At 52.9% G+C, this 22,774-nt stretch overlaps 1 protein-coding gene across 5 annotated transcripts; it reads right to left on the bottom strand.

Annotated features, from left to right (window-relative positions):
• Positions 1 to 4,401: 4,401 nt before the first annotated feature.
• On the bottom strand, positions 4,402 to 22,727 carry TRMT2A (tRNA methyltransferase 2 homolog A). 5 transcript variants are annotated; one of them, XM_044003635.1, is made up of 12 exons: positions 22,652 to 22,727; positions 20,909 to 21,696; positions 19,335 to 19,443; positions 16,211 to 16,392; positions 15,473 to 15,587; positions 13,379 to 13,494; positions 13,156 to 13,267; positions 9,150 to 9,272; positions 7,870 to 7,945; positions 7,338 to 7,454; positions 7,083 to 7,179; positions 4,402 to 6,604 (listed from the first exon to the last, which is right to left on the bottom strand). In XM_044003635.1, the coding sequence occupies exons 2-12, from the start codon at positions 21,685 to 21,687 to the stop codon at positions 6,313 to 6,315; spliced, it is 2,118 nt and encodes a 705-aa protein (XP_043859570.1). In that variant the 5' UTR covers positions 21,688 to 21,696; positions 22,652 to 22,727; the 3' UTR covers positions 4,402 to 6,312. The 5 variants fall into 5 exon arrangements, with proteins under 5 accessions (XP_043859570.1, XP_043859577.1, XP_043859557.1 ...); XM_044003642.1 differs by having other exon boundaries at positions 22,645 to 22,711; XM_044003622.1 differs by lacking the exon at positions 22,652 to 22,727 and adding an exon at positions 22,396 to 22,534.
• Positions 22,728 to 22,774: the final 47 nt, after the last annotated feature.

Raw genomic sequence — 22,774 nt, 5'->3', positions numbered from 1 at the left:
TAGGCTCATACAGACTTACGAGTGAATTCGCATGAGCATTTAAAGAACAATTAGCCTCTACATTTATATACATTGTATATGGAAACACAAGTAGAAAGCCCTTTACTAAACTTCCTATGAGACAAATGTTGCCCAGGTTTCTCAACAAATATGTAAGGGGGAGAAATCATTTAACATCATTATTAACACTGATGGGGAAATACTGAGTTAAATATTAGCAAAGAAAATACAACAGTGATAATGGCTAACATTTACATAGCAGTTACTATATTGCAGGCACTATGCTAAGTGTTTTACAATGATCTCCGTTGATCCTCATAACAACCATAGTAAGGTAGGTGCTGTTACTGTATCCTTTTTATAGGAGAGGAAACAGGCAAACAGATGAACTGACTTGCCCAGGGTTCCACAGCTAGATAGTGTTCGAGGGCAGAGTTGAAGTCTTCCTGACTCCAAGCCCTGTACTGTAAAACACTATCTTCAAAAAATAACTCACTGTTACCAGGCTGAGTTTATGCCCAAAATGCAGGCATTGCTCAAAATTATCCAAACAACAAACATAACAGATTATATTAACACCCAAAGCAGAAAAACCACAAGATTCTATCAGAAAACCTTTGACGAAACACACTGATGTTAAAAATACTAAGCAAAGGAATAAATTGAGCATTATATACATGTATATATGTTGTTGTTCACTTTTCAGTCATATCCAGTTCTTCGCCATTCCATTTGGTGTTTACTTGGCAAAGATCATTTTACAGATGAAGAAACAGAGGGTTAAGTGACTTGCCCAGGGTCACACACCTAGTAAGTATCGAATCTAGATTTGAACTCGAGTCTTGATTCCAGGCCTGGTGCTCTATTCACTGTGCCACCTAGCTGCCTTGATACACACACACGCACATGTATATATACATGTATAGTGTGAGAAACATCTGAAAATGAAGAGCTAGTATTATTTACAATGGGGAAACACTATCTTTCCCACTTAGATGGGAAAATGAAGATATAATCGTCTCCCCACTATTTCTAAAAATGCTAGTGTGTGGGTGGAGGTTGGTTTAATTAATCAACAGCTCTACGTCAGTTAAAAGTAATATATTTGAGCCCTGTTAGCTTTATTAGGTAAGAACATTTCTATTCAACCAACTGAACTAATTGAATCAATCAATTCACCAAAGTAATTATTCTATGTGCAAACAATCTCTAATCTGGAAGGAATGAAAGTTGAGACCCTCCACAGGAAGTATATCGGGGTTGGTTGGGCTGGTCCAGAATTGGGGTTTCTAGCTCGGTGTTGGAAATAGATTTAGTCAAGCCCCCAAGAGGGAACTACTTGGAGGAGGAAGAGAGAGCCTGTTTCTTCCTGCTCTTCCCTCCTTACCAGAGGGAGACCTTGTGAGCCTGAGAAGACAGATTTTGGATTTCTCCTGCACTTCCTCAGAACGGAACACCTGTTCCAGGAGCCAAGGATAAACTAGACCTTCTGAGGGCTAGCTGCTTAAGGGAACTTCCCGGGAAACCAGGACCCTTTGCCACATGAGCCCACTTTCCCTTAGCCTCCGTATGTCCTTGTTGGAGACTGTGTGCCCAATATTCTTTTGTATCCACCGGTCTTAACTAAACCACCTCAGAACTTCTAAAAGATGATTAAGTTGACAAGCATTTATTAATCACCTCCTGTATGCCAGGCATTGTGGTAATCACTGGGGATACAATGGGGAAAACCTAGTTCCCATTCTCAAGGAGCTCACAGTCTGATAGGGGAGGCAACAAGGAAACAATTATGTCCAAATGGACAGAATAAATGGGAGATAATCTCAGAGGGAAGACAGCAAGATTGAGGAAGACTGGGAAAGGCTCCTTGCAGATGATGTTTTAGCGGAGACCTGAAAGAACGAAGGGAAAGATGAAGGCATCCTCCAGGTGGGAGGGATTGTCAGTGAAAATGCCTGGAGATGGGAGATGGATGGAAGGCCAGCACTGAAGGGCTTACGGGTCAAACAGAGGGTTTTCTATTTGATCTGGGAGGAAATGAGCCACTTGTTCAGACCTGGGCTTCAGGAAGTTCAATTCCATGGCCCCTCGAGGGGAAGATGCTTGAAGCAGAGGCCAACCAGCAGACTACAACAATCCAGGTGTGAGGTGATGAGGCCCTGTCCTGTGGTGTTGGAAATTCATGAGGGAAGGGTTTCACATAACAGATGTCATGAAGGTAAGATCCATAGGACTTGGCAAGTAATTAGATTGGGGGGGGGGCAGGGTTAGACAGGGCAGAGAGCAGAGGACAGCATGACATCTAGGTTGTAAGCCTGGGTAACTGCAGGGATGGTGGTGTCCTTAACAGGAATGGGACAATTTGGAAGGAGGGTTTAGGGAGAAAGAGAATGAGTTTAGTTTTGGACATTTTGAGTTTCAGATGACTACAGGATATCCGATTAAAAATGCCCAGGAGAGTAAGTTTTGCACTTTACATGTTTAATGTTGTCATATTGCTTGCCTTCTCAAGGGGCTGGGGTAGAGAATTTGGAACTGTAAATTTAAAAATGAATGTAAAAAAAATGTCAAATAGGTAGCTGGAGGTGCAACACTGGAGGTGCAGAGTGAAGCTAGGACTGGACTACATCTAGGAGTTATTTGCATAGAGATGATAACTGAACCCATGTGACCTTTTTGGATCACCATTTAAAACCTGGGAAGAGAAGAGGACCCAGGAGAAAGCCTTGGGAGTCAAACGCTATTAGACAATGTGACCTGAAGACCCAGCAAAGAAGAATGAAGAGTGAAGTGGATGGAGAACCAAGAGAGAACAACCACATGAAAACCTAGAGACTGTGAAAGAGAAGAAAATGATTGATTTTATCAATAGTTGCAGAGAGGTCAAGAGGGATGACAACTAAGTCAGCCTGGCTAATTGACATCAATTGATAATCATCGAGTAAGCACACTAATGGGGATTCATGAGAAATTAGAATACAAGAGATTCAATTAAAAAAATTAAAACAACTTTAGTAAATTAACAAGTTATAAAACACACCCACCAAAATGGCTAACATTTCTATACAATAACAAAACAGGAGAAAATATAAAAATAAATTCCATTTGAAATAACTACAAAATGATTAAATATCTGGATGTTATCAGGACATACTCTGTACCTATATAAATATGACTAAAAATACTCTCCAGGAGTAAAGTAAAACTTAAACCAACTGGAGAGATATTCATTGCTTATGGTTGTGTTGTGCCTAAATGCCACACCAACCTAACTGCAAAAGGATTATTCCATAGAACTAAATAATAAGCAACCAGGTCTATGAACAAGAGAATAATTTAGGACCCCCCCCCCAAAAGAGCATTACAACATGCAAAATACATGTTTGATTAGATAAAATTTTTTGTACAAACAAAACCAATGAAACTAAGATTAAAAACAGAAAACTGGGAAAAAGTTTCTGCAGCAAGTATCTTTGATAAAGGGCTCATTTCATTTCTCAAAGATAGAGAACTGAGTCAAATTTATAAGAATACAAGCCATTCCCCAATTGATAAACGGTCAAAGGATATGAACAGGCAGTTTTCAGATGAAGAAATCAAAGCCATCTAAAATCCTATGAAAAAGTGCTCTAAGGGGGCAGCTAGGTGGCGCAGTGGATAGAGCACCGACCCTGGAGTCAGGAGTACCAGGAGTTCAAATCCAGCCTCAGACACTTACTAGCTGTGTGACCTTGGGCAAGTCACTTAACCCCAATTGCCTCACTAAAAAAAAAAAAGTGCTCTAATCACTATTGATCAGAGAAATGCAAATTAAAATAACTCTCAGGTACCACCCTCACAACTATCAGATTGGCCAATATAAAAAAGAGGGAAATGATAAAATACTGGAGAGGATGTGGGAAAACTGGGACACTTATGCACTGTTGGTGGAGTTGTGAATTGATCCAACCATTCTGAAGAGGAATTTGGAATTATGCCCAAAGGATTATAAAACTGTGCATACCCTTTGATGCAGCAATACCAGTGCTAGGTCTATATCCCAAAGACAAAAAAAAAAAAAAAAAAAAAAGGAAATGGACCTATTTATACAAAAATGTTTAAAACAGCTCTTTTTGTGGTGGCTAAGATTTGGAAATCAAAGGGATGCCCAAACATGTTGTGGATTGTGAATGTAATTGAATATGATTCTGCTGTAAGAACTGACAGACTTGGGGCAGCTAGGTGGCGCAGTGGATAGAGCACCGGGCCTGGAGTCAGGAGGACCTGAGTTCAAATCTGGCCTCAGACACTTAACACTTACTGTGTGACCTTGGGCAAGTCACTTAACCTCACTTGCCTCACTAAAAAAAAGAAAAAAATGACAGGCTTACATGAACTGATGCAAAGTGAAGTGAGCAGAACGAGAACACAGTATATTATATAGTAACAGCAGTATTGTTCAATGAAGAATTGTGAATGACTTGGTTATTCTCAGCAATACTAAGATCCAAGACAATCCCAGAGGTCTAATGATGAAGCATGCTATCTGCTTCCACAAAAAGAACCGATATTATCTGAATACAGACTTAAACATGCTACTTTTCATTCATTCTTTTTTAAAAATCTGTCTTCCTGTAAATGTTTTACATGATGGAATATGTACAACCTCTATCTTTTTGCTTACTGTCTCAGGGAAGGGGTTGGGAGGAATAGAATTTGAAATTCAACTTTAAAAAAAAAAAAGTTTAAAATGGTCTTAACATGTAATTGGGGAAAAAACATTGTAGATAGAGAAGGGAATTGATACACCTAGGTAAGAAACATTCCTTAAAATTGGTCAAAGGAAAGAAACAGAATAAATGCAATTTGAAACAACCCCGAGGTTTTATCTCCTATCCATGAGATGATGAAAGTCAATGGAAGTGGTAAATGGTACGTGTATATGTGTGTGGTCTAACAGTGGGAATACAAGCTAACAGATGCATGCCTGGTGGATATCTATGAAAATGCATCCAATTGTTCTAGAAAATGATCTGGAATTATACTAGAAGAGTCAAATTAAGCCATGAAATTATACACACCCTCTGCCTCTGCAGGGTCCCCATTTCTGACATGCTCAGGGAATCCCTGTGACCTTTGCTAATAATAACCCCATGGCTGTTGAGGGTGTGTGTGTGTGTGTGTGTGTCCCAGTATTAGGCTTTATGGAGAACCCATTGGCGCCAGGCCCTCATCCTGAATTACCCCACCCCCACTGCTTGGCACCCTGGACCAGGCAAGCTGTGACACTCTGTAGATGGAGCAGTTTTAGGCACCAGTCTGCTGGCATTAACTCCTTGACAGTATCCCCAGCTCATTCCTGAGGAACATGAAGGCAAAGGGGAGTCTGCGGAACTTGGGGGATCAATAAAGTACAAGAAAAGAAGGGGCACAGGAGGGGCACTGAAGAAGGAAAGCGGGCAGCAGAGCCCCTCCCAAGTCCCTTTTTGGACCAGCCACATGCAGAATGCGCAGCCTGTCATGGAGGAGGACCACTGAGATGGGCTGAAGAAGCAGAGAATGATGACTTGTGGAGGTGCCAGGGAGGTGGCCAATGCCTCACCGTGCTGGTCTGAGGGTAAAGGCTGCTGCCCCCTGGCTAGCCCAGGGATGGCAGCAGAGGCAGCCAGGGCTGGAAGATAAGGGAAGGTGACCTGGAAGGAACTGAGGCAACTAATGGCTCTCAACAAAAAAAGCTGTCTCAACCAACCAGCAAAACAAGCATTTTGCAACAAAGGAAACCGAGTTCTAATCCTGCCTCAGGCCCTTCTTAGGTGGGTGACCCTGGCTAAGTCACTTGTCTGTTTCTTCATCTGAAAATGGGCACAAGAGCACCACCTATCTGGAATGAGAGATTTGCAAAGTGCTCTGTAAACCACAAAGGTAAGTATGAATACCAGCAATCCTCCTCTTCCATCTATCCCCTAGGGAAGGCCTGACCGCATGGGGCTAGGAACCCAAAGTGAGGGAGGGGAAGGGGTGCCCGCCTTCTGAGCTGCCCGCTGCTCCCTGGGGGGCTCGACCTAGCAAGGGGCCACTGGCTGGACTAGTCCAAGCTGCAGTTCTGAGCCCCCATGGCACGGAGAGGCATGCACTCCGAAAGTATTTATTTAAGCAGCCCTGGGGTGGGGGGTGGGGGGTGGCCTGCTCCCTCTGACCGCCCCGGTGCCCCACCCTCGCTGCCATCATCCCACTCTTGGCAGCCAGGCTGGGGTCCTCTGGGTCCCGCAGATCTTCTGTCCCCGACAGCTGGGGGCTCTGGCCCTGTGGGAGGGGCCCCCAATGGAGAGTTGGCTATGAAACCGAGGCTGGGGGGAAGGGGCTGGGGCTTCCACACCGGTCGCTGGGAGAAGCCTCGGGAGTGTCGGGACAGTCCTCTGGCTGAGCAGCCCCCACAGCAGCGGGGGGCTCGCTCTCTGGAGAAGGGCCCCCGGAGGCAGCAGTTGACGGGTCATTGGGATGCTCTACCCGCTCGAACAAGATCAGCATCTCACAGTGCAGGGTCTGCGGGAACAGGTCCACGGCCACTGCCCGCACTGGCCGGAAGGGAGAACCCTTCACCCTGTTGGAAGGGGCTCGGCAAAGGCTTGAGGGGAGAAGATGGAAGGCGTTAGTCTCCCCTCCCTGCTCCGCCCCCCTCTCGTTGCCCAGCTGGGTGGCTTGGGGTGGGACAGCTCAGGACAAAGGGCCCAATCATGCATCTAGGAGACCAAGAGCCAGAAGTTGGGGACCAGCCCACGGCCTCCAGCTCCTGAGACTCACAGCTGCTCCTATGCCCCCCCACCCCCCATTTGACAGAGGACACAGAGGCCCAGAGGGGGCCAGGCTGTTAAGAGGCCGGGGGGGCTGCTGGCCCCAACATGTGGGCGTGAAGGGCTGAGTTTTAGCTTCAGTCACGTGTTCCTGAGACCCACAGAACACGTGGAGATCTCACTGCTCAGAGACCCTCACGGGGAGACAAGATGGGGAGCGTGCAGGGCTGGTGGAGCCCGCACGCCCTGCCCCCATTCTCTGGGGCTCTTCCTCCCAGCCCAGCCCCCAACAGGGGCCGGAGCAGGACTCACTCCACAAAGTTGCTCATGGCCGCCCGGGGGTTGCAGGACACATAGAGGAGCTTCTTCAGGTGCTCGGCTCTCCGAATGGCCAGGATGACTTTGGAGTCTGGACAGAGGGGGCAGAGGTCAGTGAGGAGGAAGAGCAGCAGCAGAGCCGGCCCAAATCTGGCCAGAGGCCAAGCTGAACTCAGACCCCCAGAGGGCCCTCCTTCCCTCCCACCTCTGCCCTTCGGTCCTGCCCCAGCCCAGGCCCTGGGCACTCACGCAGCCCTGCTCGGGGAGGGTCCACGATGGCAGTCAGCCTCTGTGAGGACAAGGAGCTCATCAGAGTGGGCACCAGGTCCTCAGCTTTACCACAATGAAACTCGATGTTGTCCAGTGCTGCAGGGGGAAGGAGGGAGGCCAAGAGTCAGCTGGGCCCCAACAATCTTGGCTGTGTGAGCAGATGCTGCCAGCCCGGGGAAGCCAGGGACCCCGAGGTCAGTGGGGCTGCAACTGCGAGGCAAAGGCCACATGCGGGGCTCATGGAGGCCCCTCCTTTGGCCCAGGCCGCTTTGAGGCCATTCTCTTTCCCCAGAGCTCAGCCTGAGCTGGTCTTGCCTCCAGTGCTCCTGGTCCTGTCCCTCCCCCCGCCCCCCACTGGGTCTGATCTTACTCCATACAACCACAAGGCCCTTCCCCCTTACTCCACCATGGCCTGGCCTGGAGCATCACTACTCTTCCAGCCCGGCTCCAGCCCCATGCCTGTCCCAAGGCTCAGTCACCCCACCCAGCCAGGGCCCTAAGACCAACCAACCGTTCATCTTGGCATTCACTCGGGCGTCCTCCACAGCTTCCTGGCACAGCTCGATGCCAATCACTTTCTTCACATTCTATAAAGGGACAAAGGACTCAAGATCTGCCCGGCCCACCTAGGGACCCTCCCCAGGGCACTGTGGTTTTCCCTCATCCGGACTCCATCGATCTGCTTCACCTTAAATCTTTTCCCACCTTTCTACTTCAGAATCATCCTAGGTTAGGTTGGGAGGAACATCCTCAGAAGGTGAGAGGAGCTTCTAACACAGCGAGCTTGGCTGCAGAATCAGCTCGTGCATTCCCCTTTGAAAGAGGATCACTATTCCCTGTGTGGGCAGGGCAACATACAACGGCTAGGGCAGTGGGCAGTTTCAGGGCATCTCCCCATTGGCAATAACCTTGCCTGAGGATGTTAAAAAGCCTCTTTATATAAAGTGGCATATTCCAAAACAATATTTCAAGTCAGTAAAAATGGTGGCACTCTTCCCTTTGGCTACAAAGAGGCTTTTTAACATCTTCAGGCAATTGTAAACTTTCAGGTTCAGAGAGTTATGGAAAACCCTAACTTCCTTTGAACCAGCTAAATTGGAAAGGGTCTGGGTTAAGCTTAGAGTTAAGAGTATTTATCTGTATTTCTATTTTCCTATTTCCTTATCTTTGATTTTTATGAGTTTCACCTTTGTTTAATTAATTCCCAAGTAATAAAATCTGATCCTTTTGTGAACTAAAGCTTAGAGGCTCCTTTCTTATTGGCCTGGGAGAAATATCTAAAAAGGGCAGTTCAGAGGGGAGGGTTAAACCTAAAAGGTTCCGCATATTTCTGGGACCCTAGTATTAAGGTGAGTCACCCAAATAATGCTCCGTATATCAAATTTTGGCCCTCAGTGTTGAGAAGAGCAGTGACCGGCCCAAGGCTGGCTCTCTTCCCCCAGGACAACCCTCCTCCTCTGCCAGGGCTGGTGCTATGCCTCCCAGTTTGTAGGTGGGAGTGTGAGGCTCAAGGTGGTGGTAGAGATGTTGGTGGCCTGGGGTTCCAGAGCTCCTGATTATTGAGCTCTGACCCCAGCTGCCTGGAGCCTCCTGTCCATCCTCTCCCCTCCTTCCCAGGCACCCCCCCCATCCCCGCCAGATCCTTAGCCCCTCCCTCCTCAGGTCCCCTATGACCTCCAACCCGGCAAAGCTGGGCACCAATGATTTGGGGGGAGGAGAGGCTTGGAGATGCGCCCCTGGGGTCCTCCACGGCTCCAAATGGCTGTCCAGAGGAGAGGGACCCGAGCTCACCTGGGCCAGGGATAGGCCAATGGTGCCAGTCCCACAGCAGATGTCCAGCACTGTGCTCTCCCCATCCAGCTGAGCCCAATCCCGAATGGTTGTATAGAGGACCTCAGCGGCCGGCGTGTTCACCTGAGGAACCACAGCTGGGGTGAGTACGCCTGGGATGGCTGCCAGGACCCAGAGTCCTCCAGGGATTCCCGACTGGATGCCCCTTTCCCTCTCCAGCTCCTGTGGCCACCTACAGAGCTGGCTGGACTTCACTCAGCCTCATGGCCACACTAGTGTCCACACAACAGGAAAAAGACTCCAGACGCCCCCAGGGCACAGAGGACTTCTGAACAAGAGGGCCCCAAAACATCCAGAATCAGGAGACCAGAGTCTGTAGCTGTTCAGGGATGGTGTGCCCCCTGCTTACTGAGATGGGAAATGAGGCCAAGAGAGGCAGAATCAATAAGCATTTATTAAGCACCTACTATGTACCAGGCACTAAGTAATGGACATACATAGAGGGCCCTCAAGAAGCTCCCAATGCAATGGGGGAGGCAGGGACATGACATGAGGCGGGGTGTCAGGGTTTATCTCATCTGCTAGAATGACATCTTACACCCAACATATCCAAACCGGACCGGTCTTCTTTCCCTCACGCCCACATTCAACATGGCGCCAACTCTGGTAGCGAGCCTCCTCGCCTCACGCTGGAGCCCACTCAGCCACCAAGGGTCCTCCTCCAGCTCAGGTCTGACCACATCCCTTCTGGCTCCATAAACTGATGTGGTTCCCTATCACAGCCCCAAAGCTCTCCACAGCGGCCCCCTCCTAACTTTACAGGCTTCTCACACACCTTCTCTGATCCAGTGACGCCAGCTTTGTGCCTGCTCCACATGGAAACCTGCCGTCTTTGTGCCCCTCCCATCTTTAGAACACCTGGCTTCCTTCGGTGCTCAGCTGGACACTGGTCTGAACAGCTACTGCCAGGGCCCTTCCCAGACCCTGCAGTTTCTGAAGCAGTCCCCGCTAAGGGCACCTTCCATTTACTCTTTTTAAAAATTAACCTCCCCACCCCCATTATGAAGTATGTCCCCAGCCTCTCTCACAACAAACACAGTCCAGTGAAATCATTCCCATAGTGCTTGTCTTGATCAGCAAGGCTAGGGCATCACTGTTCCATCGGAGTGGGCAGTGTCCCTATTGACGATCCTCCACAACCCTACTTAGCTCAGACGTGGTTGCTCTTACAGAACTGTCCTTTCCATCTCTAGTGTTAAGAGCTAAAATTCTAGCTAAATTATCTAAAATCTCTAGTGAGTGGTCGCCAATGAATTATAAGCTTTAGCAAGAGTTAGGCTTTTAAGCATTTGTTAAGGAGAATAAGAATTTGGTAAAGAAAGAGAAAGGCCTAGATTCCTCTATCTATTAAAGGGAGAGCGCATTCCTAGCTCCGCTCTCCGCCAGAGTCCACACAAAAGAGCGAGTCAGAGCGCCCAGCTCCCCCTTCTTCCTCCCACAAGCAAATGTCACTTCCTGACGCTGCATGGTCTTGCCCTCAAAGACCTTCACCTCATGGGGGAGTTTTTCTACAGTAAATCTCCAGCAGGTGGCGTCATTCCAATCGTTACACTAGCCTATCTTTCTACCACCACTCCCATGACCCTGGCTAACATCACTGCTCATCCCCACCCCCTCCCTCCTCGTGGAAATGCATCTTTAGATTTTCCAACTGTTTCCTGGTTTTTACCTTCTTGTTTCTCTTCATTAATCTATCTGCACTTCAAAGTTTCTATGCAGCACCAGTCTTTCCACCAGGAATACTTCAAAGTCCTCTTATTTCGTTATAAGTTTTGACTCTAGGGCAGCTAGGTGGCGCAGTGGATAGAGCACCGGCCCTGGATTCAGGAGGACCTGAGTTCAAATCCAGCCTCAGACACTGGACACTTACTAGCTGTGTGACCCTGAGCAAGTCACTTAACCCCATTGTCCCCCCCCAAAGTTTTGACTCCAAAAGGATGAAACTAAGTTTTATGGGGAAAGTTATTCTTAGTTGTAAAGCCTGCATCCTTCGCTTTCTAGAGAATCCTATTCCATGCTCTCTTTTCTTCAAAGTGGTAGGTGTTAAATCTTGTGTGATCCTGATTGTGGTTCCTTGATATGTAACTGCTTTTTTTGGTTGCCTGCAATACTTCTCTGTCCTGGAAGATCCAGATTCTGAATATAACATTCCTAGTTTTCACGGGTGGGTTCTCTCAGGTGGTAACTAGTAAAGTCATTCTACTTTTTCTTTGCCCCTGGTTCTAAGAGACCTGAACAGTTTTCTCTCAAGATATCTTGACATTGGATATCCTTCATGACATTTGGATAGTCTACTGAGTCTTAAATTATCTCTCCTTGATCTATTTTCCAAGTCAGTTGTTTTTTGATATGAAATACATTACATTTTCTTTTATTTTTTCAGTCTTTTAACTTCATATTAATTTTTATCCGATCCATTTTAGTTTTGGAGGACTTTGTGACTTGGGTAATATTTTGTGTCTCATGTGTTAAACTATTAATTCTCTTTCCGAGTTTCTCATCCACAACTCTCATTTCTTTTCCAATTCTTTCCTCTATTCTCATTTCATTTACACCATTTAAAAATTCTTCTATCACTTTTTTTTGGGGGGGAGGCAATTGGGGTTAAGTGACTTGCCCAGGGTCACACAGCTACTAAGTGTCAAGTGTCTGAAGCCGGATTTGAACTCAGGTCCTCCTGAATCCAGGCCCGGTGCTCTATCCACTGCACCACCTGGCTACCCCAACTCCCTTCACTCTCAAAACTACACTTTCTGCATCCTTAAAGTAGGGATAATGATGCTTGCACTGTCCACTTCACCATTCTGCCATGGGGGAAGTGCTAAGAAATTAGGAGTAATTATTATTCTGAGGGGCTCTGATCTGTGATTTCATGAAGAGCAGCGGTGTCAAACTCAAATAGAAACGGAGATTGTGGGGACGTAACAATCTGGAAAGCCACAGATTCACATGGTATACGTTTCACTGTTATACGTGAACCTCTCAGAGTGACTACAATGGTCACAACTGCTCCTGCTCACGACTGGCTGAACAGTGAGGCGTCTTAGGATGTTGGCCCTCCTGCAGTGAGTCTCAGATACAGCAGGAGCTTCACGTTTGCTGAACTAACTCAAAACGAAGGCGTTGGAACGAGCAAAGGTGAGGGTCCTGCTGTGATTAAGGAGCAAAGCCAGGCCTTTAATCTAGTGCTCTCTACGGAGTGGCCACCTGTGACAGACAGGGAAACTGAGGCACACTGCTTGGTCACAGGGACGCTGATGGATCTGCTCCCAGAGGACCAGGGATAAAGGCCTGCAGCAACTAAGGCTTAGCCCTTTCCAGTCTTGGGCTCTCAAGTCCATTATGTCTGAAAAAATTTAGGGCCTGGGCCTGGCCACCAGCTGTAAGGTGGCTCTGTACATGGCCCTTCCCCTCTCGGCCCAGCGTGTCCTTGGGACCTCAGCCCCCTATCAGCCACCCAATCCACACCTACTGACGTGCTGCCCTATGGCTCCCTCGTTGTCCTGAGGAGTTTATGGACCAAGGTGCTCCAGCTGCTCCACAGGTCACACTAGATGGATCTTGGGGTCCTTTCAGCTTTAAATGCTCTGTGACTTCTCACAGATACCCTCACTGAACCTCTGATCCATCCATCCTGCATCCTTCAGCGTCCCCCGGGATCGAATGACGTGGCTCCTCCATCCCGATCCCCACAAGCTCCATCTCCAGGCCCTGGCCTGGCCTCCACTAACGCTCTGCTCTCTCTGAGAAGCCCTTCCCAGCCGCTCCTCATCTTCACGCCTCCCCCCATCATCTGTATCTCTTTGTCTCCATGTGCCCCCCCCCCCCCTCCGACTGTGAGCTCCTCCAAGGCAGGGGCTCTCTCTTGCCTTTCTCTGTATCCTCACCACCTAGTACGGTGCCTGGGACAATACAGCAGGCACTTAATAAGTGCTTGCTGACATACCTGGAAAAATGCATGGGGGGAAATCCGGAACTTGAGCCCCAGAAGCTCCTCATGGATGAACTTCTCTCCTGCAACGTGCTCCAAAGGAAGGTCCTCTCGGTTGGGAGACTTTCTGTGGATGGAAAACAGGAAAGCGGCTCCAGCGCAGGGCATGGGGCTGTGCCCTCTCTCAGGACAGGAGTACCCAGGACTAGCCTTTCACTGCCCCAGGCAGGAGTCTTACCTCTGCCCCTCCTCCACAAAGTAGAGAGAGGTCACCCCACTGAGCCGGCCAGGTCCTGCCGTGAAGTGCTGGCCCAGGGAGGCTTTCAGGCCCACCAGGTCTTCTCTGCTGAGTTTCTGCAAGGACCGAGACAAAATCAGCAGGTTGTCCAAACCAAGAGTCCAGTTGTTGTGGCTGCTGGAGCCAGCTCAGAGGCGTCAGGGCCTCAGTGGACAGAGTGACAGAGTGGGTCAGGCAGGGAGACTTGGCTACGATTCCCACCTGGGCAAGTGACTTCCTTTGAGCCTGTTCCCTGATATGGAAATTTTCCTCGACTCCCCCTCCCCCTCCAGCTCCTGTGAACTAAATGACCATCTCTACGCTCCAACCTACCTGTCCTGTTCCACTGCTGACCCCCCATCTCCCACTGCCCCATGCTGCCCGTTCAGGTGTCACCTTACACTCCACACGTCCCAAAGAGAACTCATGATCTCCTCTGCCCGCCCCCCTCCCAGTACTCCAGGCTTCTGCACTGGGGGTCACTGTGGACTCCTCATCCTCTATTTCTCACCCCCCCCTCCAATATGGTGCCAAGGCCCGTGGATTTCACTCCCACCACATCTCCTAAACAGCTCCCTTCTCTCCTTGCACACAGCCACAGCTGAATTAGACAATGTAGACCCTCATCACCTCCCACCTGACTACAGCGACAGCTGCGGGGGGGGGGGGGGGGAAAGGGAAGGTAGTGTCCCTGCCCTCTCCACTCCAGACCATTCCCCACTCGGGCGCTCAGGACCATGGCTAGCACACAGTAGGTATTTAATGAATGTTTCTCGATTGACAGCCTGAGGCACCAGTGTTATGCCTGCAAAGTGCTGTGACGGCTGCTGTGATAGGGACAGCTCACGTTTACACAGACCCCTCTGAGTGCCAAAGAGCACTGGCTTCTCACAACCACCCTGGGAGGTCACTGCTTCATCATCCCCACTGGGCAGACCCAGGCCAAGGGACTTGCCCAGGGTCACACAGCTACCCGTGTCTGAAGCCGGATTTGAACCCACGTCTTCCTGACACCAGGCCCCGCCAAGCTTCTCGCAGCCCGAGTCCATTGCCCTGGCCTTCTGCAGGCCCCCCATTCCTCCAGAGTACCTCCTCAGGGGCTGGGAAGGCCTGGAGGTGACTCCCGGCCACAGCGATGTGGCCAGGGCCCCTTCTCGGCCTGGCCACACGTGAAGGACAATGCCCGGACATCAGGGTCTGCTCGTCAAGGAGACCCACCGTGCTCGTTTCCTGGGGGTCCCTCCGTCCCCCATGTGCCTCAGGGCCGCCCAGATCCCCCCCCCCCCCAGACCCCACCAGCTCCGGCCTGGCTGGAAGCTGTGACATCCTCCCACAACACGGGGTCCAGCTCTTCAGGCCTGGAATCATCAAAGCAGCCAGTTTCACCCTCCTCACCCTCTACCTGAAGGATGCCAAGAGGAGATGAGTCCCTTCTCTCTGGGCCTCAGAGTTTCCTCATCTATAAAATGAGGGGCTTTGCCTCGGGGTCCTCCAAGGTTTTCTTCCAGGCCCAGATCCAGAATCCCACCCAGGGTCCCAGCTCATCAGGTGACTTTTCCCCTCCTGCTCTAACTCCATGCCCTTCCTCCTCCTCCTCCACAGTAACAAGACTGGCTCCCCTTTAAAGGTCCCTCAGCACGCCGTGAGAAAGGCAGTCCAAAGACTGTCCCCAGAGGGGGCACGTGGCTGGGAGGTGAGGGCCCACTGCCCCATAATAACCGAGAACCGACCCCTCCTCCTGAAAAGGAGCAAAGCACCCAAGGGACTGCCAGTGCCCAAGGAAGAGCGCCAGGACACGCACCCCAGGGCCAGTCCCTTCACCCTGAGCCTCTCAAAACATGTCTTCTGGGTCTTCAAGTGCCACAGGCCAAATCCAGTCTCAGACATTTGACACTTACTAGCTGTGTGACCCTGGGTAAGTCAACTTAGCCCCAATTGCCTCAGGGGAAAAAAAACCAAAAAACCAAACCCCAAATATCAAGTGCCACAGGCCCAGAACCAGGATCATCCCTCTTCTCCCTAAAGGCCTTGCGCCAGAGGCGCTGTGGCAGGTACCTGGGGGTGGAAGTAGACAATCGCCATGATCTCACCACTCCGGCTGGTGCGCACCGTGAGCTGCCGCCAGTGCCCCTCATATGTCTCTGGGCTATACACAGAGTAGGGGGTTGACCTGGAAAGAGATGCCCCAAAGTCAGGGACCCCACACCTGACCGGCCCCGGTCTCTGGGGGAACGACAGCGAGCGCTCTTCTCGAGAATGAGAGAAGTACACTCTCTGTCATTCCCCCTTGGGCAAAGCCACTGCCACCAGAGATTGGCTAGCTCCTCTTAAAAGTGATCCAGCGGGGGCAGCTAGGTGGCACAGTGGATAAAGCACTGGTCTTGGATTCAGGAGGACCTGAGTTCAAATCCAGCCTCAGACACTTGACACTTAACTAGCTGTGACCCTGGGCAAGTCACCTAACCCTCATTGCCCCACCAAAAAAAAAAAAGATGATCCAGCCCGGCATCCAGAGATGGCCAACATCAGCCACATACCCAGCCGCAGGCTCTGGGAAAAGCCCAAGAGGAGGCAGCCAATCTGGATGTGTGTGACTGCCCCCCACCTGTCTCTCAAAAGGGCATCTTTTCCTTCCTTCTTGTATCTTGGAGAGCAGGACACTTGCTAAGTGCCCCCCCTCTTCTTGCTCCCCATCTTCCAGCCTTCACTGCCAGGGATCAAGAGCAGTGCATGGGGGGGGGGGGGCCCCGCGGTGCGCCCTCCCAGGCTCCTTCGAGGAAAGGCCTCACTCACCGAATATACTCCTGGAAAGCCCGGACCACACGCTTGGTGTCCGGCGGGATGTGGATGGTATCAAAGGGCTCCACCACCGCACACGTGCCACCCTTGTACTTGCCCAGGCGGCAGCCGACGGTCTTATCTTCTTGGTCTGCACCCACGCCGATCAGAAACTCACACTTGTTGCGGTATTCGGTCTGAGGAAAGAGAATGGACGTGTCAGATGCTGAAATCCTGGCTTGAGTCCGAGGCGCTGACTCCCAAGGGCCTGGTTCAGCAGGACCATGGCCCAAGCACATGGACAGAACGTGAAGAGGGCACAGTGGTCCGGCGCCTCTGCCCTCGAGACCCACTGTCTCCAGGCCGGCCCATGTACACAAGAGTCTTGTCAGGGCGGGATGGGAGCAAGCCTAGGACAAGACTCACTGAGGAGGCAGGGGACACACGCACGTGCACACATTATACAATCACGCACACCCTACCCCCACCTTGTGCTAGCACACCACCTCCAATTCCAAATGTACTCCCCCCAATCCCTCCACGGAGAGTCAGCCCTCGTTAGGAAGGGTTAAAAACAAAAAGGCGTATGTGGGGGAAGGGTCTGTCTTCTCCCTCCCTGAGACAGACTGGATATTTTGGAGGGAGAGGAAGGAGGAGTGCGTGGGCCAGGGGCCTCCACACCCTTAACAAGCTAACAGGGGTATGAGGAATGGGAGGTGGCACTCTGGTCTAGGGGGACCCCGCGGATGCCCTTCCTTCTCTGTGCTGCATTCAGGAGAATGGAATCCAAGTGAGGGAGTGACAGGACTGCCTTCCTCTGTCCCAGCCAGGCCTGGTGCCACAGAAGACTAACGGTGACTGTCCTCAAGCCCTTTGAAGGGATCTGGGGCAGACTGACCACCTGTCAGGGAGACTCTGAAGGGGATTCCCGCTTCCTGGTGAGGTTCCTCGGGCCACAGATGCAGAAGTACAAAGGACCTCTTCAGGGACCAGAGAGAGGACAAGCCCTTGCCCAGGGTGGTCCAGCTAGGAATCGGCAAAGGTGAAACTTGGAAATGGGTCTCCCTGCAAAGCCCAGGCTTGAAGCTCCCCTCCCCTTTACAGACGTCACCCATGGGGTGACACAGGCCCTGGAGCCCAAACCTCACTGCTGGTGTGCCACGGGCAGAACTGGACCCTCATCATCCTCCAGTTTTGTTGCTGGTTTTCTTTTTTTTTTTAATCACCAGCTCCTGAGACCCCCAGGAGAAGCCCTTTCCTGTAACATGCACACGGGGAGAGCAGAGCAAAACCCCCCTCCCCCCTTCCATCCTGGCCTACTTCTCCAGGAAAATGGGGCAGGAGGCCGGGTCACCTCTATGGGTGTCTCTGAAGCCCAGCCCCAAACCACAAACTCCATTCCACAAATATTCACTGGGTGCCCAGAGATAATGGGAGGGGTAAAGCTCAGTGGGGACATCCCCTGTCCTGGTCAGGAGGGGCCCCATGGGGCACACAAGTCTCACTGCTGGATCCACCACTTGCTCCCATGATCTAGGAATTGGGCAAGAGAGGACCTCACCCCCTCCTATCACACCGACTGCCAGACCCCACTAATACCCCTCGACCCCCAGGCCCAACTCAACTCAAGAAGTCAAAGACTCTGGGCTTCACACCCTGCTCCCAGGACAGAGCCTGGATCAGGAGACCAGGGCGAGGGCACAGATTCCAGCTGTGCCGTGAGTCGCTTTGGGCCTCGGTTTTGCTCACCTCTAAAATTCAGGGGTTGTCATGGAAGGGAAATAACAGGCTAGAGACTCCAAGGCACCTCGGCGGGCCCCACTCATCACAAGGAGAGCCAAGGGGAAGCCACAGTGCAGTGAACAAAGGGGAACACTGATGGGCCATGGCAGACGTGGGAAAGGGAGAGGGAGGGTCTTTTGGCCACCACAAATGGATGGGGCAGGTGGTTGTCCCGATACTCCAGAGGAAATCTTTGATAACACATTGAGTTAAAAATGGAACAAAATGAGGATAGGGGGGTTCCTGCTCGCTGAGGCCCCTGGGGTCAGGGCCTGCAAGAAGGGAGGGAAGAGGCCAGGGATGGCCTCCTGACCCTGCTGGAGAGCACCTGGCCCAGCCCACCGGGCACCAAGACTGTAGGTTGACCACCCCACCCCCCCCCAGCTCCAGGCCTGCCAGGTTCTGCCACCACCTTGCTGTGGCCTCAGATGGGTCACTCGCTATGGGCTTTGCCCAATCAAATGAGATACTGTGTGTGAAGTGTTTGGCATGATGCCTGGTATACAACAGGTAGTCTATAGTGCTCATTCCCCTCCTTATCTGTAAAATAAGGGAAAGAATCTTTGAACTACCTGCCTGTGCTCCTTTGACAGATGACCAGAGGAAAGCCGCCCCCCCATCCAGGAGAGAGTGATTGCTATCCTCCACACCTCCCCCGATGGAGCTGGTCAAGGGCCCAAAGGGCCAATGGACACGCTCTCCTGGGAAGCCTCCCAAGCCTCTCCACACTGTCCAAAGGATGCCAGGACTGGAGTTAAAGGTCGTGAGTGCCACCTCCGACCCGGGCCGCTGGGCCACCCTCCTCCACCAAAGGAAGTCGATGCCCCATGTCCTCCCCTCCCCCCAGGTTTGGGAGGCTCCAAGATGACTCCTGGCACCTGCATCATCGGGATCTCAGACCCGGGCCCTGGCAATGGGCCAGAGGTGGCTCCGCAGAGCAGGGACAGGGCAGAGGTAGCAGGTCATACATGACACGGGAGGCCAGTGCCCCCCCCAATAGGCAAAGACTAGGAGGCTGTAGGTTGGGCCTGGCTCACACCTGGAGGGCAAAGAAATCCCTCAACATTTGATCCCATTTACATCACTCACATACCCACCGCCTCATGCAGACACACCCCTCAACCACCGTGGCATTATCCCGTCTCATAGAGGAGGAGACTGAGGGGGAAGGGACCCACTATGGATAATCTGGACAAGCATCTCAAAGCAGGGGTGAAGCCCTGGTGCCCTCGCCAGGCTTGGCACCCATCAGAGCACGCCAAGCTGAGCCTCAGTGGATGCGGGAAGCAGTAGAAGGTCTGGCCACAAAGTGTGCAGTGCCCTCCCCTCCCGCGCTGGGCTGGCTCCATGGCCTCACCTGCTGTGGGGATGCCTTGACGCTTTCCAGGGGGCAGCAGATCCTGTTGAATTTCTGCTTTTGCACAAAGAGCCAGGGCAGAAGGGCGCGGTTGTTGTTTCCAATCTCCCTGGAAGAGAGCATACAAGGAGATGCTCATCGATTGGCATGGGCACAGGAAAGCTCCCTCCTGCCCCTAATCACCAAGGCGCCAATCCCAGCTCCTCCTCATTGCCAGGACCAGCCCCACCTGAGGGAGGGGACCAGAGCCACCAAGGACCTTGGGCCTGGATCCACCCTTGTCTGGCACTGTGCCAGGCACAAAGACCCCAGGACAATGGGAGCGGCTGGTACCCAAACCCGGGCCTTGGTAGGACAGGACCACACTCCTGAGGATGCTCACCCATGGGCAAGGGTCTGATAACTCTAATAAGGGCACCCTGGGGTTCAAATCCTGCTTCTGATGCTGGCTTTGGGACCACAAGGGAGTCACTAGACCTCTCTGAGCCTCAGTTTCCTTATCTGTAAAGGGAGGATGAGATTGGCAGCACAACCTCACATGACGGGGCTGTCTCTGAGGCAGGGGACCAGGGCGTTCTAGAGAGAAGCCAGAAAGAGAAGGGAGCTTGGGACGGTCCAAGAAGGGCAGGGATCCCAAGCTCACGAAGGTTACCTGACACTTTGAATGGGCCTTGGAGGTCCAGGGGCTGTGCATGTGCTTGTGCACAACCCCAACACAAGCTCACAGACGCACACACATTCAGACACAAACACATGCTCACAGACACACACACTCACATTCAGACACAAACACGCTCATAGACGCACACGCTCACATTCAGACACAAACACACACTCACATTCAGACATACACACATATGGGAAACACCCAAAAGGACAAAAGCAGAGCTTCAGTCACATTGCACCACACTGAGAAGAGGGCAGGTGGCCAGCAGATGTTTGTGGCATGAATGGGAACTCCCCCCTCACAGGGGATTCTGTCTTCCCCTCTGAAGCCTCAGAGCTGAGCCAGGGCAGAGGAAACGCTTCATAAAGGCCTCTCCCTCTGCCTCCTCAATGGGGTCTCTCAACCTCTTCCAACCCCTACAATGTTATCACCCCCATTTTACAGATAAGAAAACTGAGACTTGAGTGAAGCAATTTTCCAGGGTCCTAGTCCGCTAGTAACCACAGCACATCTGGGACCCAGGGCTCTCCCGGCCCCCAGACCACCCCTTCCTGTGAGAGGAATCATCTTTGGAAAGAAAGCTCAGCAGACAGGAGGGGAGGCTGGGCCAGGGGGACCTAGCTTGGCCTCTCCCATTCCCCAGGGACAGCAAACAGGCAGGAGGGTCAGCCAGTCTGTGGCACATGCCCAGTGCCCTCCCACATACTAGGGGAGGTCCTGAAATCTGTTTTTGACAGAGTGGGAGTCAAAGAAGGGGGGGAGCAGCCAGGACAGGGTGGGGGGAAAGCGCAGAGTGAGAAGGAATCAGCCAGAAGGGGCTGCTCGGCCCCTCCCCCACCCCCTTGGTCAGTTTCCGCGGCCCCTCCCCCACCCCTCGGTCAGTTTCCGCGGCCCCTCCCCCACTCACTTGGTCAGTTTCTGCAGCACCTGCTCGCACTCCTGCTGCTTCTTCTTCAGCTGCTCCTCGTAGGGCAGGGTCCACAGCGGGGTGACCACGTCGGCGATCTGCTTGGCCGCCGGCTCCTCGGGGGAGCCGGTGACGGCGGGGGCCGGGGCCGGGGCGGCCCCTGGGGCCGGGGCCGGCCGCTTGGCCTCGGCCTCGCCGCCCTCCTCGCCCTCCCTCTTCCGCTTCTTGGCCATGGGGTCGACTTTGGGCTTGGCCAGGCGGATGCTCAGGCAGCGGCCCTTCCACAGCGCCCCGTGCAGCACCTTCATGGCCTTGTCCCGCTCCTGCTGGCTCCTGAAGGTCACGAAGGCGAAGGTCTGCTTCCCGAAGAGCTTGGTCTTGTGCGGCTGCAGCCCGTACTTGCCCAAAAACTTCTTCAGGTCGTTGAAGCCCACGTAGCGGGGCAGGTTCTGGATCTCCACCTTGTAGATCTCCGAGGTGAACAGGTCGTCCTTGATGTAGCTGTACATGCCCGGGCCCTCCTCGGGGGTCTCCTCCTCGGGCACTTCCTCGGGGGTGGCTTCCTCGGGGGTCTCCTCCTCGGGGGTGGCTTCCTCGGGGGTGGCTTCCTCAGGGGTCTCCTCCTCGGGGGTCTCCTCCTCGGGGGCATCCTCGGGGGTCTCCTCGGGGGTGGCGGCCCCGCCCGGGGAGGGCTCCCCCTCAGCCTCCTCCATCTCCTCTCTCTGCTCCGCAGGCTGGGCAGGGGGATCTCCACAAGCAGCGGCCCCTTCCTCTTCCATCTCCTACTTCTGCGGGGACAAAAGCAGCAGCATCAGCTCCCCCGCCCGAGCCCACCCGAGTCTGAGCAGCCCAGGAGGGGCGGGGCTTCCGTCGGGCCGGCTGGGGGTCTCACCGCCCTCGCTCGTCGCCCCCGCGGTCCCCGAGCCCCTTTTAGCCCGTTTTGGGGGGGCCCTGGAGGGCACAGGCAAGAGGAGGAGCCTCCCGCTTTGCCACTCCCCGCCTCTCGGGATTCTCCTCTTTGTGTTTGTGTCAGGGACCCTCCCGCTCTCCCCACGGCACCAACATGGGGACCAGGCCAGGCCCCAGAGCGACGCCTCCCGGGTCTGCGCGGGCTCTTCCAGCCCCAGCCCTAGGACCCCACAAGAAGCGGATGGGGGAGGGGAACGCTAGAAGTTCCCCCCGACACCTCCCGCGGCCAGCTGGGGGGACTCGGATGGAGCGATAGTCCTCAGTGCTCAGGGAGGGAACGAGCACAGCCTGGGGTACCACGAGATGCCTCCACCCAAGGAAGGGCGGGAGCCTTCTTAGGGGTGGGGGGCACGTCACCCCCCCTACACCCCTCCCCCAGCAGAACAGACCCCTTCCCGTGGATGGGGATGGGAGGCCCGAACCACGCACTCTGTCAGGCCTCGGGGCCTACGACTCGCTCTGGACACCCGAGTGGAGCTCGCACCCGTGACCCCGGGAAGGCCCCTCTCGACCCTCACCCTCAGGCCCCAGACACGCGGCCCTCGGTGCGGTCCCGTTAAGCCTCCACCACGCACGCGCGCCACTGGCCCCGCGCAGGCGCAACACAGACACCATCGCGCACGCGCGCCACGCCTCCACGCGGGCGCACAGTCCTAGCTCCCCCACTCCTACCTTATCCGTCCCCCCCAGCCCCCCCGCACTTCCCCCTCCCTCTGAGGCGGAGCTGATGCTCTCCATTACGTTATCACGTCCCGCCCCCGACGCACCAACTACCTCCGTCCAGTCTCGGCGTCTTCCCCTTCTCGTAGAGCTTTTCCACGGACACCCGCCCCTCCTCTTTGGCCCTGGTCCCGCCCCCGATTCGCTCAACCTATTAAAGCCTCCGGGTGTAAAAGC

Source organism: Dromiciops gliroides, chromosome 1, assembly GCF_019393635.1.
Source record: "Dromiciops gliroides isolate mDroGli1 chromosome 1, mDroGli1.pri, whole genome shotgun sequence".
In the NCBI taxonomy this organism is placed as follows: domain Eukaryota; kingdom Metazoa; phylum Chordata; class Mammalia; order Microbiotheria; family Microbiotheriidae; genus Dromiciops; species Dromiciops gliroides.
This window is presented reverse-complemented; position numbering and strand designations above follow the sequence as displayed.